This window comes from Pinus tabuliformis, chromosome 1_2 (genome assembly GCF_031772625.1).
Source record: "Pinus tabuliformis cultivar Carrire ecotype Pingquan chromosome 1_2, CPIR1, whole genome shotgun sequence".
Classification (NCBI taxonomy): Eukaryota; Viridiplantae; Streptophyta; class Pinopsida; order Pinales; family Pinaceae; genus Pinus; species Pinus tabuliformis.
In genome coordinates this window covers 1,136,401,393-1,136,421,417 of record NC_142298.1, presented here as the reverse complement: position 1 = coordinate 1,136,421,417, position 20,025 = coordinate 1,136,401,393, and the positions used below count along the sequence as shown (strand labels likewise).

The window sequence follows — 20,025 nt, the reverse complement described above, 5'->3', positions numbered from 1 at the left end:
TTTATCAATATACAAATTTCCTTAAAACATATATTTGTAACATGTGTTGAGAAGTCTTCTGACATGTACAATAGTTCCCATTGTGCAATATGATGCTATGAGAACCAATTGATCACATCAACAGGTCGAATGGAGCCATAAAACAATGTTGGGAAGTTAAGCTCTTTAGGGAACTTGTCTTGGAAGATACCTAATGGTTGGTACCCTTTAGAAGGTGCAATCCATATTATTTTTGTACCAAGATCATGGATTAAGTGGGATTTAGAATAGCCATGCACAAGTGTTTCTGATTTGGCTCTAGATCATTGTCAACACACAATGAATTTGCTTCATCAATTTTTGGACTATTATTCTCATGATTATATCTACGTTGGTAAAAATGTTCTTTCCATTCATTGTTGATCACGTTTTGTTAATTTTTGTAAAGAGTTTTATTGCACAAGTCGCATAAAGCAATCATTACATTTTTTGGTGGAATATTTCCATACAAATAGGCATTTTTGTTTTCTATTTTTCTTTTTAGCATTATTGCAATTGTCATGCAATCATCAATACTTCTAGGTAGGGAGGTTTGGACTTTTTTCAAATTGGAATGAACATTTATAATTGTGTCTATTAGTCCTATTTGTGATTTTTTGTAGCCAAGTTGTCGTGTTTCTGCAAAGGTCATTTTTGGTGCTACCAATATCTCTTCTAAAAATGTTAATTCTGCAACATAGAACAATTTTTGGTTTTGATGGATATGTAAAGGTGATTTGTATTTAGGCAATTTTCCATTGACTATTGCACTATTGCAAGATTTGAAAATCTATTCACTGGCTTTGATTGGTTTTGCCTTAATTGTGGCTGCAAGTGTATGAAAAGTTTCCAATGTGTTATTGTTAGCAAGCCACATATCTTTCTCAAAATGCAGTCTATCACAAATACATCATGAATGTGTAGATTGTCTTATATTGATTACAAATATGCCTTAATTGATTGCAAATGTATTTTTTGTTCTTGGGATAACAAAGTATTATGTGCACGCATTGCATGCTTCAATTGATTTAATCAAGTAGTTTGGTTGTTAGATGTATTGGAAATAGGAACAAATTGTGTTGCTCACCCAATGATGAAGAAATAGAGTATTGTTTTGATAATGTCCAATGTTTAGGCAGTTCAACAAATCTTCTGCTCGTTGACATTTCATTGTCAAAAAACAAATTGTCTAGTTGGAAATAAGATGTAGTAGCATTGGATTGTTTGCGTAGAAGATTTTTGCATGGAACACTTGAACTCACATTGAAATTTTGTGTTTCCAACATTGGTTGCAAAGGTCTATATATATTGTATGAATCATTAGCACTATAAACACCATTAATTTGCAAAATTGAACAAAAGTGTGCATGTGATTTTGATATTGGGAAATGCATAAGATAGAGGATCTTTGATGGAGTATTTAATGAGTAGAACCACAAAGAAATATCTCTGATACTTGTGCTCCAAATGTAAATGTTAACATTAATTATTTCACATATCCATTGGATTGAGAAATGATTTCCCTCTATTTGTCCACTTGCATATGGCATTGATAAGTTGATAATATAGCCTTGCCAATTGTTGATACATTGCTCTTGGTCAATGATTTTGGCATCAAGGTGATTTTCCAAGTATTTGATAGCTGTAATATCATTTTAGGTATAACAATTTTAAGAGGTTAGTGCAATTATTTTTCTCAATGCAAACATGTCAAACCAACGGTGAAAATGTGCAAATAGAACTGAAAAATGAGTCATGACAATCATTGACAATGTGATCATGAATCAAGAACCCTTGTTTTAATAGGGTGTGTTTAATGAACACCATGTCAAGTTGTATATGAGAGAAATAATATGTAGGAATGCATGGAGCAATCGATCCATAATTTGGTGATACAATGTTCATTGTACGATATTGAAGGAGTTGTTTAAAGTGACCACACAACATTTTGGTTATGCAACAAGATATTAAACTGATAGCGATCAATATCTTTGTTAAAGTAGAGATATACATGTCCATTTGTAAATAACCAAACATTCACTGGCATTGGCAACCAATTAGAAAGCCATTTGATGCAAAAAGCAACTCCCCACAAGCTGATTGTTAAAGCAGAAAAAGATGTAGACAATCCTTGCAAGTATGTTTCAACATCAGTAACTCGAAGAAGCACAAAATAATTTGAGTAATATATTGACAATTATTATTGCAGTGGACTATGGGAGTTTTCCATACATAATGTTGTTTGCTTCCCGTGCACCCCACTCCCCTTTTTTTTTTCAAGAGCACAATTGTGAATAATCTACTTTACCACAAAGAAGACGAAGAAGAATTTACAAGAAAATGGCTAAGTACATAAAGCATCACCATACACTATAATTCATTAATCCAATGTTCATTCACTTGGACATATTTCAAATATAGAAAAATTTCAAAAAAATCTTGAATACCTATAAATTTCTCAAAGTTCCTATATAGAGATATAGATCCTCATTCAAATTATGTTCATTGACATAGCCTTTGCAATCAAATTGTTATCTAGGTACTATTCTTTTAGAAAAAATAACATTGTCTCATAACTAATGGCATTTTCAAAGTAATTAACAAGACAAGGACAAGAAGAAACAATGACAATAATAATTTATTGCATATGATTTGCCTAAGTTTAACTCAATGCATTTGAAAAAGTGTTACTAATAATACCATATTCCAATACAAATATGTCATATGCCTATACACTAGGTAAACCAAGAGAGTATATTAGTCCTACACTTTTCAAGAGTAAAGATCACTAAGAAAGTTAGGGAAGACTTATGTTAAACCTTGTGTATAATGTCCAAGAAATGATGCAAACATGTTTCTATACTGAGAGTAAATATCACTAAGAAAGTTAGGGAAGACTTATGTTAAACCTTGTGTATAATGTCCAAGAAATGATGCAAACATGTTTCTATACTGAGAACATGACAACAATTATAACGAGTTTAATCATGCTTGAGATGAATTCATGTGAGTGCATCATTTGTGATATAAATGCATGGATAAAAAAAGGAAGTTGTACATGTTGCTATAATGAGAACACGACAAGAAGCATATAGGGTGTAAGCATCTCTAAGAGGAATAAAAATCAGCCTATGGCCATGTGCATCACCTAATAGGAAATAATTCATATTTTAAAAGTTAAATATACATATTACAATGTATGCAAATTTTCAAAATTGTTTATGATTAAAATTGTACCCAAGTAGATGAGAATTATGTGGCTATTGATCTCACATTGACATTTCTATCAACTGATCATGAGGTGCAACTCTCGGTGCTTCATATTACAAGTACATTTTAATCAAATAATGAGGAATACACTGCTAAATTAATTGGCTCCTCCAACATAATCCATCCTCATATCATGATCATGCCTTTTTCCAAGCTATTCATAAGGAAATCGTTCTTAGCTATCAAGGATCTAATTTTTTTAATAATAGTTAAAGAAATAAATATCTTGAAAACCAAAAAAAGAGATAATAATTATAGAAAAAAAAAATTGAAAATATACATGTGTGTGTGTGTGTGAGGGGAGGATTAAATAATTTATGTTGAAGCATAGGGGAGAAAGAATTAGAGAAAGATAAAGAGAGACTAGCATAGAGAAAACAAAGACTAGCCATTCCCTATTTGGTGATCTAGATGATAAATGAGGGGCTTCTAAAATTGGCTTAGTTTATAACCATCTTCATGATTAAATTTGTGCCAATATTTTTTCTATTATTATTTCAAGAGCCTCATGGACAATGTGTGAAGAGTAATGGAGTGTTGCAACCAAGATTTTGGTTTGGTCGAAACAAATTGTTGTTGAGTTATAAAGGAGTGTTCAACTATGCTAGATTTGTATCAACTATGTTAGATTTGGAAATGTGATAATGGTTTGTGTCTATGATGTGCTCTTTGAGATTGACCCTAAAAGAATGACCTACTTGGCCCAAATTTTTTAAATACAAGTATATGACATGTTTGACCTACATTTAACTTGGCTTAAATACAACATTTATTATCCATGGAAAGACTAGTAGTAAACAAGGAAACTGGTTGAACTCTGGTCTCAACATGCATTTTGATTCCCACACACTAAAGATTGGCCTGCAACAACTCCGTTGTGCATATATCTATCTGAAAAGTATCTCGAGATTTTCTATCAAGGATTCATACCTGCAATAATGAAGAAACCTTTGACAAAGTGCCTAGCAGAAGCCAAAAGTTTGAATTATTGAATTTTATTTCTCTGTTATGTCTTTGGTAAAGAGATTTGAATTGTTCTTGCCCAATTGCAAGTAAGATTGCATCTTTCGTTTAACTTTTACTTAGTTTCCTAGTTTTCTAAAATCTTGGAATTAGAAGGTTGCTTTTGTCAAGTTTCCTGTCTTTTCCAATATTTTTGGTTATTCTTATCTATACAAAAATCTTTAAACATCCTTGGACATTGTTTTATGGGTAATATAATATTGAAACAAATAAATAAAAAATACAATGAAATACTAAACCACATCAAGATTCAAAGAAAAAAGAAAAAGAAAAAGAAAAGTGACACTCAATTCTTTGAAGCATTGTCCCAAATCAATGTTGATTTGATTTTTTATACTATAAGGCAAATCAATCGTTGTAATGTTTGCAAATCTTCCATGGAAAACTTGGGTGTTGTCATATTGGATAACAAGATCTCGAATGCCATTGTCAGAGTAGATCCTAGCTTATGCATATTGTTTGAGTAGCGTACCAAGCCCATTTGGAAGAATTACAAAGCCAAATGACAAAACAACAAAATTATCTGAATCACCTCCTTGTATCATTATATGCACAAAAGTCATATCAAAAGGAGCATAAATGATACGAGACCCCGAGGCATCATGGGGTAAAAGATTCATGGCGTGAAAAATAAATAAAAATATTGTTTATGGGATAAAAGATTCATGGTTCATCGCATTGATGACATGACAAAGTCAAGTTTCTTTCTCATTCCACATCTACTTCTACATAGATAGAATTATTAAATACATAAAATTGTTATGGAGCATACATATTGTTGTGAAACATGGCACTACAAAACTTACATTTGACAGAAGGAGGCTAACACAATTCCCACGATCATGTCTCATCACAATGCAAGTTTTTTTTTTGATATGATGGCAAAGAGCATAACCCACTGCATTATTTATTCTTGAAATGTTAGTGGCATACTTTTAACAACCAAATTTGATGATTAGTTACATTTAATGATGCAATATTGTTGAAAGATCAAGTATAAAGCATATAAAAATAATTTAAAATTAAACATTCACTCATGGGAAATCGATATGTTACTCTAATTTATAAATACTTATAAATAAAATGTAATGTAAAATAACTGAGGATTCCATATATTACTCTTTTGTGCCCTTATAAATATATTATTTATAAATAAAATGTAATAAAGAACAGTTCCAGATCACAAATCCTACTATTTAATGCTCTTATAATCTACCCTATCATATGACTAAGAGGAACCCATTTAGGAATGCATAAAGTTTTAAGGTACATACCAATCCTTCATATTAGCTACTAAATTTTATCCTTTAAAACTAGTTGTTCCACAAGAGTACTTGTTACATGTGCTATTCTTTTTATATTAGTAATATTTTGACAAAGACCACCTGTTACTTGTGCATTTAGTAATTTTAAGGTTGACTATTCATCATGTATTTTCAATGCTATTTTAAGTTTGCCTATTTTATACATTCTTTTTATATTGTGTGTTGTATCGAGTTACAATACAAAATGTAACAACTCAACATCTAAGGCTTAATAAGGGGTTTTTGATTGAACGTGGGACATATAGATCTTAATACATTTGAATATACTTGGGAATTCTTGTTGGATCTATCTATCATGTTAACGGATAATTTTTTGGAAGGTATCCGTGATTATTTTGTTTTGGTGTGTGCAGGTTACAACAGTGAATAGCGAAAGCGAGATATCTAAGAGCCGAAGTAGGGTTTTTTACAACTAATCTGGTCAAATCTCACATCAACAAGTAAGGACTAAAGGTATGCACATACATTTTCCTCTCTTTTCATTTATGTGAAGCATGTTATGTGGTAGATCTAGGAGAATCTTTGTGAGTGGTTCATCCTACTGTGTAGCAAATCTATGGGTAAGATCCTTGAAGTAATATCCCTTTGCCGATAGAACAAATTTGTGCAAATACCATACTATGGATGTTTAGAACTATATAGATCATAGACCAAAAAGAGGGTCATTCACAAGCTACTTATGCATGCAAGGAGATTATGATTGAGATATTTGCTCTCACAAAAAAAAATCATGAGTATTTTCTAAGCAATAGCAACATCAAATTAGGTTGGCACAATTCCATGAGCATGGTAAAAGAAATAACATATGTACGAACAAAGACTATTGTAGTTGTCTAGATCAACAAATAGATAAAGTCAAAAAAGGGAAAATAAACTCTATATTCAATTGGTAGGTTTTAACAAGAGATTGAAGCAGTGATGACTCTTTGAGAATTTGATGAATGTTTTAGTGAAACTTTTTATTAAGTGAAATAGGGGTTTCCTTCAATGGCTTCTATTTTGGAAGAATATGCCATAAGGCTTAGGGGATGAGGCATAATGTTTGGGGGCCTAATGATGGATTATTTTGTAGTTTTGAATACGGTATGTATAGTTATCCTTTGCACATCCCTATTCTTGTTTTGCACTCTGGATTAAATGAATGAAAATAGAAGTAATAAGTTGACCTATACTTTTAATAGAGTCTACAACTTAGAAAGTTGTGATTTTTGTAACCATTTGTAACTAATTTATAGAGTGTATATTTAAAGGAATGTAATTTTCCTATATGGCATTGACATCCTTAACCCCTTCCCATGAGATTTGAACCTTGGAGTTTATGGAGACTAAACCCCACACTCACCAATTAAATTACACCTTTTGAGCTTATATCCAAATTTGTTATGGAAAAAGGAAGGCAAAGTTTAAAACCCTCCATCATTTTATTAAACTATAAAAGTTTTGTACAAACAAATCATATAAATGAAAAAAAAAAACCCTTGAAATAGTTCCCATTTTATTCTATTACATTATCTGTTGATTTAGGTGTTTAATAATCAATTCTCCTCATCACAATCAACCAACACAAATACATATATCCTAATTTCTTACTCGTAGATTTCATTTTTATAATATTCATTAATATCTATTATAAAACCTTATTTTATTAAAATACTAAACAAATTTTTATTATTAACTTAAAAAAACTTTACTCTTAACATTAAGGTTTTAAAATTTCCAAAACATTTCTCCTTTAAAAAGGTTTAATTCTCTTCATATCAATAATACCAAACTACTCATGAATAATGTTAAAATAATTTTACCAAACATAAGTAACTAAACATTTGCAGTTGCACCAATTGACAATACATCCCAAGAAGTATAAAGGTAAAGTAATAGCAATGGTGGACATAGCTGAGATGTACAAATAAGAAAGCAGGTACAATATCCGCTATTATGGAAGAGTTTTTGCAGAATTTGCACATATAGAATTGCCCAAAGTTGAGGCATACAGAACAATGAACCAATTCTAGGATATATTGGTATATTATCGTAATAAATAAAATGGTTTTTGATCTTAAACTATTTTTGTTCAGTTAAAAGTTTGTTTTATCTATTTAAGGGAACAGTCCAAAATTGAAAGGCATCTTGTACCGAGAAATTTCTGGCAAGAGTGAAACCTTGTTTTTTTAGAAACTTCTGGCAAGAGTGAAACCCTGCCCCCTTAAGGACCAACAAATGATTCCAAGTGGTATCACTGTGGTTTTCCTTGAATAACAATGAATTACTCTACATTAGCACTTAACAGCTATCTTTAGCTGTCCTCACTGCTAATTTGACAACTAAATTATAATAAATTTTTACCTTAAAAACATCGAAGCAATGAAGACCCAGTTTCCCTAAAATAAAATCGCATCTAGGATCACTTGGATTTTATCGATTATAGATTTTGGATATGAAATGGGTTGGAGTAAAGTTCTTGCTCCTGTAATCACTTAGGTTTTATCGATTATAGATTTTAGATATGAAATGGGTTGGAGTAAAGTTCTTGCTCCTGTCAGATCAAGACTTGAAATATTCAAAATTCTAGGAGGCACTGCCACTGTTTGGCGAAATACAGCGAGCCCATTTGAAACCCAATGAATTGAATTTCGCTAGCGTTCTTCCAGCCTGTACCAAGCTGGCGTCTCTGCAACTAGGCATGCAGACGCATCGGAAATCATAAGTAGCGGATTTCAGGCTGATTTAGTAGACACGTGTGTAAAATTTGGGCTGATAGAGACTTCGCGCAAAGTGTTTGACAAAATATCCAAACCAGATGTAATCTCTTGGACGGTTATGATAACGGGATATTCAAAGGCAGGGAATCTAAACGAGTCTCAGAAGCTCTTTCGGAAAATACCCGTAAGTGATATATATGCCTGAACGGCACTGATCACAGGATATACATAGAATGGGTTGCTTGACATGGCTCTGAAACTATTTAATGAACGCCTGAACGCAATCTAGTGTCATGGAATGCGATGATTCCAGGATTTGCACAAAGTGGTAAACTCTCCAGTCTTTTACACAAATGCAATTGGCAAATGTGAGGGCTGATTTCAAACCCTTTCCTAGTATTCTCCCACTGTGCGCTGGTTTGGGAACTCTGCAACAGGGTATGGAGTTCATGAGAATGTAATAAGTTAGGGTATCAGTGTGAGGCCATGTATATGCCAAATGTGGGAGGGCTCAGAGAGCCTTTGAACTGTTTAACCAAATGCATCCACTAGATGTTGTATCATGGACTGAATGGACTGCATTGATTGTAGGGTATGCTCAGAATGGGCAGAGAGCAGACACCCCGAGGCATTTTCACGATATGCAAAAGGCAGTGGTTAGGACAGATTCAATACCTTTTTCCAGTATTCTCTCTGTATGTGGCAACTTAGCAGCTTTAGAACAGGGCTTGAGGATACACGAACAATTAATCATAGACGGATTCCGATCTGATAAAGCTGTGATAAATTCCTTATGCTCCAGGAATGTGAGAACATACATAACGTCTGTGAATTATTTGAAAAAAAAGCATCAGACGAATGTTGCCTCGTGGACAACAATGATTGGAGAATATGCTTTTTGGTTGGCTGTGGAAATGAAGCCCTCAAACCCTCTGAAAAAATGAAACTCTCTAGGACGAGACCAGCCCATGTTAAGTTGCTTTGCGTTTTGTCCGCATGGTTACATGCAGGACTAGTGGATGAGGGCTGTCAGTACTTCAACTGTAAGAGAGTACATTACAGTATCACACCTGCAGTGGAGCACTATAGCTGTGTGGTTGACCTTTTCAGACAAAGCACAAGACATTAGCAAGAAAATGCCAATAAAAGCTGATGCTTCTATATGGATTTGTTTGCTTGGTGTGGGTAGAACACAAAAATCTAAAGCTAGAAGAGTATGTGGCAGAACACATTTTCGGGTTGTACCCTAAAAATCCTGCACCTTATGTGGTTCTATCAAACATCTACGCTACAGCTGGCTGGTGGAGGGCACCTTGAAAGGTACGGAAAATGATGAAAGATAAAGTTATAAAAGAAACACCTGCATATCGCTGGACTGAGGTAAACAAACATGAGGGAGATTGCATTAAAAAATGCAAGAAATCTATAAGAGGTTTGAGATATTGGCCTGTCACATGAAGGCCACAGGTTATGTTCTCAATGATGTTTATATTGAATGATTTATGAGAATCAACCTAAATGCCACCATATCAGTTGGCAATTGAATTAGACTATTAAAGGTGTTTACTATAACGGTTGTTCGATTTATTGAAAACCCTCCAGTATGACTACTACTCTGCCACTGTATCTATCTCCAAAATTTGCTGCAGGAGGAATTGCTGAGGTATGCCAACTGACCAGCATCAAGGATGGGTAGTGTCACTCGAGGGGTTAGCAGCGACATTCAGTGAAGCAAGCTATAAAAGGCATGGGCATGTTGAGCTTTCAATGTTTGCAGGGGACTAGTGTCTAGGGTTTGTTTCAGCTTCCAATATAGCATAGCAGTTAAAGATCTACTCTCTGGTTTTGGCCCCGATTGATAGGGGAAATATGGCCAAAATTATTTTATGGTTTTGGCCCCGATTGATAGGGGAAATATGGCCAAAATTATTTTATGGTAAAATTAATAGTTATAGAGATAGGGTAATTTTATCTAAATCATTTAAAACTGTAGCTCTCAAATTCTAATCCAATAAAACAACATTCTGATAAGAGCTTTAACTATCAAATAAGCACATCCATACAATAATCGGTAGGATGGTATGTTGATATATATATATATATATATATATATATAAAAGTCTATTTCCTTAGTTGCTTCAAACCAAGTAAGTAACTATTCGCTTGATAAACATTCTGTTCACAGGATTATAAGTTATCACAAATAAATTGATGTAAAAAAAATTATGTAAATACATTAAATTCAAAATGTATATAAATATATAAATTTCTAAATCTAATAGAATGTTTAAAATAAATTAAATATACATTAAATTCTTAAATTCAAGGGGTTAGTTTAATCCGTTGTTATCGGTGCTGTTGGACATTTGTTATCAGTGTAGCTGGGCATTTGGCTAGCTTTGGGATAGCAGCTGCCTGATTTGAATTGCCAGTTCGAACTCCCTGGGTTTCCAAAGGCTGGGATGGGTTAGCAACTGCTTGGTTCAAATTCCTGGGTGAGGCTCCCAAACCGGTTTGATAGAAATGCCATCCATCAATGATGATATCTATGATACCTATGAATATAGGAAAGAGTAAAGAAAATGAATCTAGGGATTACATCCATCAATATAGCAACTGCTTGGTTCAAATTCCTGGGTGAGGCTCCCAAACCGGTTTGATAGAAATGCCATCCATCAATGATGATATCTATGATACCTATGAATATAGGAAAGAGTACAAGAAAATGAATCTAGGGATTACATCCATCAATATAGAGAAGAGTACACAGGAAATGAATATAGGGATAAATTAACGAATATAGGGATGGCATCCATCCATGTATATAAGAAAGAGTATCAAGAAACATCTCTTTGGAAAAATTACATTAAATCCATCATGTTCATAAAATTCTCTTTGAAAATAAAAAAAATACATTAAGTCCATAATGTCCTTGGAAGCTCCTACAATTCATGCACCAGCTAATAATCGGCTTTCGAAGCTTTCTCAAATGAGACGCCATAAGCTCTTCACCAATGCATCAATACTTCGGCGGCTCCTCCAATTCTATGCACCAGCTAGTGTTCAACATTTGGAAGTTTTGAAACACCAGAAAGCCCTCTTACTCTCGTCAATGCGGCTCTGGCCTCCAATTTCAGGATTATCAGAGTTGTTGGAAATGCTCCAACCTATACCAGACCATTACAATTCTTACATTCGACATCTTGAAGGTGGAAGAAAACACCTACAGAATAGGATATACCTCCAAAGAGTCTCTTAAATTGCTAAATGTTTCAATTCCCCCTCCATCTTTTATTGAATGGCGGGTTTCTTTGCTGAAAATCCTCTATTAAGAGTCAACATTCTAATGGAATCGAGCAAACATTTCAATCCTTAGCAAAAGTTGAGCGCTAATTCCTTCAAGCTCCTTAGAAGACTGAATGAAAGTATTTCCAACGATTTGCTTTTTAAATGCAGAAATTATGAATATGGAAGCCTCTCCAAGTGGGAGCAGGTGGACAAACAAAGGATTCGTTAAGTTACCAAAGGAACCCGGTAAACCTTGCAAATCGGAGCAGCCGAAGAAGTCAATCCTTTGGAGTTTTGTTCAGTTGTCACAGGAGCCTCTGCAAGTCGGAGCAGCTGGACAAATCAATCGTCTGGAGGTTAGTAATGTTGCCAAGGGAATCTGGGTGCCTCTGCAAGTCGGAGCAACTCGACAAGTCAATCGTCTGGAGGCTCGTCAAGCTGCAAAAGACTGAGAGACTCTGCAGATGGAAGCAATCAGATAAGTCGCGCTTGGAGGTTCCTCAACCTGCCAAGGGAGACTGGTAGCTTATGCAAGTAGAAGCAGCCGAACAAGGGAGGAGGTTTTAGGCTCGTCAAGCTGCCAAGGGCCGCAGCTGGTCGCAGCCGAACAATTTAAGGGTTTGGAGGTTCGTCAAGTCGCCAAGGGAATCTGGGAGCCCGCCTCAGCTGGAACAAGTGAAGTGTTTGGAGTCATGTCAAGCCTCCAAGGGAATCTGGGAGCCTCTGCAGCTGGTAGCAGCGGAACAAATGAAGGGCTTTGGAGGTTCGTCAAGCCGCCAAGGGTATCTGGGAGCTTGAGCAGCCGAATAAGTGAAGAGTTTGGAGGTTCATCAACCTGCCAAGGGAATCTGGAAGCTTCTGCAGATGGAATCAGCGGGTCAATTAAAAGTTTGGAGGTTCGTCAAGCTGCCGAAGGAATCTGGAAGCGGCCTCAGATTGGACACTGGTCAAGACGCCAAACGAATCTGGGAGCCTCTGCAGCTAGAAGCAGCCGCATAAGTCGAGAGTTTGGAGGCTCGTCAAGCTGCCAAGGGAATCTGGGAGCCTCTGCAGATGGAAGCAGCCGGACAAGTGAAAACCTTCCACAACCTTTTGAGAAGCTGTTGCTCATCGCTAAACAATATCCAAAGTACAATTACGAGTCAGAAATGCAATATAGCTATCAATCCAATAAATAAAACTGAGACTAACAGCAAAAATCAGAGTTCTCACCCATTATGAGTTTTCCCATGTCAAAACCCCTTATGCCTCCAACATTAAAAAGAGTGGCTCTCCACTCTTTAATAGTGTTGGAGTCATATCGTGGCTTCTTCTCACCACTTTGACAGCTGCTTGTTCCCCTCTCTTCGAACGACCGCGCACATCCAACATACACTTTATTCTCGCCCCCTGGACAACAGAGCATGCGGCGATCCCATGGCAGCATGCTCAAAACCCTATCATACAGTCCTGTTTCGCAGTGCGTCCACCGAAGTTCTGATGGTTGGACAGCGTAGAAGACCTAAATGATAGTTGTCCTAGAGTCAACTCTCAACCCGATCTCCTTCAAACACCAACTTGATTCAGCATATCGAGGAGAGAAAATTGCTATATGGACTGAGGCTGTTCAAATAGCCCCCTCCATTTGAGATGTCACAGCAATCTCCCTCTTGCAATACCTGGTCATTTAGGAATACTCGCTATCCGTGCTTGCAAAGATGATCGGGGAGGTAGGCGGCCAATGTTCTCCTGCAATCTGGGCAACGGTGGTCAATGAATTCATAATACACACAGCAGTTCTGGTTGGCATACCAGGTGGATGCAGAAGTGGAGGAGGATCCGAGGATGCCATACCGCCACAGATTAGAATTACACGATTGTCCCGTGGATGTAGAGGTGGAGGATCCAAGGATGCCATTCCGCCACAGATTAGATTACACGAAACGAAATGTCTGGTTGATCTAAATACAAAATACAAGTGCAGAGCGCCTACCAGAAGATGACCGAAGTTTCCACTAGTTCACTCGGCCTTTGTTGCGCCCTCTCTCCCTTGATACGTGCCAATAAGTTCAGAACAAAACTACTCTGAAATACTATAGATTTCAGAGTTTCTTATCTCCCTCGCCAGACAGGGTCCTCCCATACACTGAATGGACCAAATTTATTAACCTCTTTTTTCTATATTTTTATTAATTTATTATTTGCAGGAATTAACTCATTTTCTATAATTAATTATTTCAACGGTGGAATTAACAAGTGACTGGCAATTTCATCGATAGCACATATGAAAAGCGACATACAATGACGTCACTGACCACACATAACATGTGGTTCGGTTTCCACGAATCTCTCCTTTTTGCAGTCAAGTTATCGTGGATGACAACTGGCATGTTTGAACAGCATCTTGATATTTCAGTTACTGCTGGGACGAGACTTTAGGGACCCGGTATCTTCGAGAAATTCTTTTTTTTTTTAATGTTATAAAATGATTATTTTTAAAAGTGGATTGAGACTTTAGAGACGCGGTATCTTCGAGGAATTCTTTTTTTAAATGTTATAAAATGATTATTTTTAAAAGTGGATTGAGACTTTAGAGACGCGGTATCTTCGAGAAATTCTTTTTTAAATGTTATAAAATGATTATTTTTAAAAGTGGAAGGAAAACCATCGACTGGAAATTACGTGAGAAGTGGTGGGCAATTTCACCATGTATATAGCTTTTAAGCATTTCACCACCGACCCAGTGCCTTTCGTGGAGCCCGCAAGCCACCGACAACGCATGAGGGATTGAGTAGACATCACATGCCTTTGGTCGCTTTCCACCAATCTTTTCTTGTCAATACTTAAGTTTCGGATATTTATAAGTTTCAGTTTATAAAGTCAATACTTATCCATTCATGAGAGGCATGAAAGTGCAGTTGTCTATAAAGCGATTTTTTGAAAGTCTTTCCGGCTGGTTTTTCCGGTCGAAATCTGGCAGGAATTTATTGGAATCGTAAGTTTGATAGCTAGTTTCTGCACAATGAAAGCGTCCCAGGGGTTTTCGAGGGTGCTGAATCCAAATATGCAGTTAAAAAACCATTTTAACTGCAACAAATCAAGATTTAACCTCAATTTCTTCCGCCAGATTCCGTCACCAGAATCTCCAAAAAATCCCATTATAGACAACTCCCATAAAATCCCATTATAGACAACTCCCATGAAACTACTTTACATTTTCTTAAAAGAAATATATAATTTTAAATTAATAGTGTTATTAGACAATGATATTATGTCACTACTATTAATAATGCAGTTTATCTAGTTTTCAACCTGGGTTATTAATCTTTAAGGTACACAAAAAAATTTCAATTTGTTTTAATTTTTATATAAGTGAATTTTGGTGGTTTCCGAGACTGACGTGCCCTCCTGCCACCAACAAGACTTTAGAGCGCAATGCATGGCATCACTATAATGGTAAAAACACCTTAAATCATTCTTCTTAATTAATAAAATTGTTTTTTAGTTACTTACCTCTGGTAAGAAATTATATTTATTCTTAACCTACATCCATATGTCATTTAAATAAATTCTAAATACTATTATATATAAATTCCAAATAATATTATATATGATATATACATCAAAAATAAGCTATAGAGTATAAATATCTATTCTATTATTTTTTTGGTTTCATAAACTAGTAGAATAAGTATCAATATAGGATGTGAAAGTTTGAAAATTAAATTTCTAAAATAGGTCATTACTTTTTAAAAGAGTAAATATTATATTAAAAATAAAATATAAATATAAAATTAGAAAATTAAGTTTCCAAAATATGTATTTTTCATGGGCTAAATTACGTCATTAAGTTTTAAGTTTAAATATTATATTAAAAAATAAAATATACATTGAAATTAAGTTTCCAAATTAATTTTTTTACCCATGAAAAAACCATCCACATATATATAAAATATGTTTGATTTTGATTTTGTATGTTTGATTTTGATTTTGATTTTAATTTTAATAGTGTCAATATTATTAATGTTAAACAAGATTAACTCTATCAAAAAGTAAGAGAAAAATAAAAATTAATATAATAATTATATTGAAAATAATATATTTTTATATAAAAAATTGAATTATTTACATTAATTTTATATATCATAAAATTTTCACTTTATTAAATATGATTAAATATTTTACATTACAAAATATTAAAAATATTAAATACAATAATATATAAAAATGATCAATAAATAATTATTATTACATAATATAATTCATTAAAACTTATTAGGTTAATTATTTTCCATGAATATATAAATGGATATTATGATGCTAATCTACATTTAGTTTAAGTAAATTATATCAAATAATAAAATATATATTCTACATTTTTATCAAATATTACATTAAAACTATTTCATTACCTTTTTCGTTTATATTAATATAGATTTACCAAGTTTTTAAGGATGAGTTTTCCAAAATAAGAATGTTGTAATGGACATAAAAAGTGTTTTATATTACAAAAACTTGGCCTAAAATCCATGAAAATAAAAGTAACTAAAAACAAGAGACACATAAACTAGATGTCATATAAAATGAAAAAACTATGCAGGATATAGCATGCATACCATGAGAACATGAAGTGACTAAGTGGATGGAGGATATAGCATACCATGAGAATAGAAGAGACTAAGTGGATGGAGTAGAATGTTGAGGTTAGCCTCCTCATGGTTGATCCCTGTTGTGAAGGATGACTTCCTCCATGCATTGCATGTGCTCATCCATGATTTCATAAATCATGTATAGTTCCTCCATGTGGAGTAGTTTATCATTGTGTTTCAATGGGACCTTGCCCATCAAGTTTTTACATGCCAATATAGGTCAATAGTGTGTAGATATTGGTTTTGGCATGTTGTTGGAGTGCTCAAATCTATAACCCAGTTTTAGCCCTTTGTCATGATCTTTCTTTGATTGTCAACCTCCTATTTAATGTCACCAGTTTCATGTTGAATGACCAATGGCATGTGTTTGTGGCATCTATCAGCTAAAGCACAAACTCAAACTTAAGTTTAGGGGCTACTATGGGTGCCACAACCTTTGTTCCCCCTCCTCAAGCGAGCCCTCCAGCATGGCATATTAACAACTCAGGGGAGAGCAATGAGCAAAATGAGAACTTTGGGGATAACAGTGGTAAGCAAGATGAGAGGTAAGAGCAACTAGGCCGAGGGGAAGGGGGTTGAATATGGAAAGAAAGGAGTAGGAGGTGAAAGGGAATCTGATGTTGAGGATTACACTTTGAAATGGAATTGAAATTCATAGAGAGGTTAACAACAAAACAAACCATAAACTAGAAATGAAAAAATGACTAGCTCCAAGATATATGTTGAAAAATCACCGGTAGAGGATTACACTTTGAAATGGAATTGAAATTCATAGAGAGACCAACAACAAAATAGACCATAAACTAGAAATGATAAAATGACTAGGTACAATATATATGTTGAAAAATCACTAGTAGACAATATATCTGAGAATTCCAATTGACGATGATGAGGAGAGGTGGCTTTTTTAGAACTAGAAGAGTCATGTTTCTAGCGAGGTCCCACCATAGATGAGAGGGACAAAATAAAAAGAACCGTAGATAAGAGAATGAAATGTAAAGAGGGGAAGGGACTAGGCTAAGAGGGCTTGGTCCTTCTGATTGGTTAACTTCTTGTGCAAGCACCGTAGAATTACCAATTCCTTCACCATAAAACATCCGTAGTGATTGGAACAATGATACATCTCACATTGTTAAAATTTAAAAAATCATAAAAACTAATTAAATTATAAATTTACTTATTATTATTATTAATTAATTATAAAAGAAACTAATATATAAGCTAAACATATATACATTTGAAAAAAACATGGAACATATTCTTAACTATACAAATTTACCCCAGTTACCATGGAAATTCTTAATTTGTAAATAGTCTTTGTTCCTAAATTAAAAAAATTATATTAAGTAAAACATAAATATATAAATTATATAAAAATAAATTTACTCAAATTAATACAATTTCAAATGATTAAATCACAATTAGTGAACAACGTGTGACAATTTTACCCAAGTTTAAAGTCCAACATTTTCTTAGAGTTAAAAATATTTTTTGGAAAAGAATTCATAACAACACCATATAAATTTAATCAACACAAAATACACTAAAACATATAGCTTAACACAAAACACACTAAAACATATAACTTAATAAGGGACGAAACTCAAATGGATGAGTTTAATGCGTACTAATATACACAGCTTAAATGCTAGAAAATTTTATACACAAAGTATACTAATATACTTTGTATATTATTTTTTTAAATGATAGAGATAAACACTACTAAAAAAATTCATAAATTATAAAAAAAAGGTTTAAGAATTAATAATCTCTCCATCTTTCCAAGTCACATAAAAAGCTTAATTATCGGAGAAAATCATAGAAGTGTAAAACACTAAAAGCTTCACATTCGAGAGATCCGAAAATACCAAGAAACCAGGAGTAGGGAAACGTATTAAATTAAATAAAAAACTTTTTAATTATATGTAGGTATGGTATTAAGTATTTAGTTTTGGTTTTGGTTTTGGTTTGTTGGGATGGTTTATTAGTTTGTTTTTGTTTTTTGTTTTTTTGGTACTTTAATATTGGGAATTTAATTTTTATTATTGAAATTTATTTATTTGTAAAGTGATTGGTTGAGGTTTTTTAATGGGATATTTAGTACTTTTATTTTTATTAATTATTATTTTTTTGTTTTTTGCTTTATTTTTTATTTACTTAATTTTTTTAATATTATTTCCATTTTTATGATTTTTAATTTTTTCTCTATGTTTTAAATTTAAGATGACTTATTATTGTATTAAAACAATATTTTAATAAATTTTAATTATAAAATATTATATATATTAATAAAAATAAAACACACACATATTAAAGTGCATATACGTTAATATAAATAATGATGATGATGATGATGATGATGGTTGTTAACGTCCACTGAGACCAAATAATGATCTATCAGACCTAAAAAGACAAATTATTTATTTTGATTTAAGATTTTATTCCGATACTCAAAAAGCTTGGAGAGAAGCCTCCCGAGTTCACTATAATTTTGGCATTGTAAAAGGCTAGAAAGGTCAGTATTGTAACAAAGGTTGTGAAATTGAGATCTAATGTGGTTGTATGCAGGGCACTCTAAGAGGAAGTGGTTTTCATCCTCGATGCTCTTATTCTCACAAATATGGCAGATCCTTTCCATCCATGGTGTTTTAGGAACTACCCAGCGGCCAGTCTCACTATGGAGCTCATGAGAATTCGTTCTAATCTTTGCTATATTAATTTTCTTTTTTGAGCTAATTAGAATAGAGAGATGTTTTATTTTTTATTTTTTAGGGTAGCTTTCAACAATATAATATTTTATTACTTGATTTATTTTTGTGATGAAATTTTATGTTTTTGTTATTTTTTAATTTATTTAAGTTTCATTTAAACTAAGATATAGCACTTGTTTTTTATAAAAGTAAAATGAAATATCAATATTAAATTAATTAAATTTTTTTAACATTTAATTAAAAAAAAAGACATTTTCATATATTATAATTTTTTAAAATATACAACTAAACTATACAAAGTTAATAATAAGAATTACCTGTCAATATATATGGCGTTATCCTACGTGGATGGGACGACCGGTTAATAGCCTCCCCACCTGGGTTCAACCCTTACGCATGTCAGCACTACTCCGCAACTATTGTAAACATTTCGCCTCTGTATATATGTAAAATTGCGAATCTGGATTAATATATAGCTTCTAAAGAAAGACTCACCCCTCCTCATTTAAAAAAATAAAAAAATAAGAATTACTCGTCAATAATAAGAATTGAACTAAAATGAGTCTCCAAATCCGTAGAAAAGGATGACATCTACAACGAAGCAGGTGACGTTTTGTCGTCACAAAGCACGAGCTTGAATCTAGGCAAACATATATATCTATGCTCGAGCTTGAATCTTGACAGACAGATATACTTAATAATTGTCTTAAACCCTATGAGATTTAAACTAATAATGGGAACTTAATTTTACAAAAACCAACTAATCTAGTTCAGAAAAGAACAATATTATATCTTCCAAAGTTTCATGTTGATATGACTAAGAAATGAATGATAATATTCCCTCCAAGTTTCATGCTGGATAGATGACAAATTAGTGAAGCTACGGACACTCAAATTCACCCATTCTTATTATTTGTGTATTAAATGCAATTTTTTGAGATATAAATGTGAATTATTGTTTAAAGTGATGAAGTTGATTGCAAATAGCAATTGTTTTAAAAAGGTGTAAAAAATGTTGTTATAATGTGAAAAAATTAAAAAATATTATTTTTGAAAAATTGGA

General features: G+C 33.3%; 1 protein-coding gene across 2 annotated transcripts; it reads right to left on the bottom strand.

Moving 5' to 3' along the window:
- Positions 1 to 11,104: 11,104 nt before the first annotated feature.
- On the bottom strand, positions 11,105 to 13,748 carry LOC149210173 (uncharacterized). 2 transcript variants are annotated; one of them, XR_016252941.1, is made up of 3 exons: positions 12,836 to 13,748; positions 11,858 to 12,736; positions 11,105 to 11,502 (listed from the first exon to the last, which is right to left on the bottom strand). XR_016252941.1 is itself a non-coding variant. In XM_089396651.1 (2 exons), exons 1-2 carry the CDS (start codon positions 13,047 to 13,049, stop codon positions 12,555 to 12,557), a joined length of 396 nt encoding a protein of 131 aa, XP_089252777.1. In that variant the 5' UTR covers positions 13,050 to 13,748; the 3' UTR covers positions 11,105 to 12,554. The 2 variants fall into 2 exon arrangements, 1 of the variants encoding a protein (XP_089252777.1); XM_089396651.1 differs by having other exon boundaries at positions 11,105 to 12,736.
- Positions 13,749 to 20,025: the final 6,277 nt, after the last annotated feature.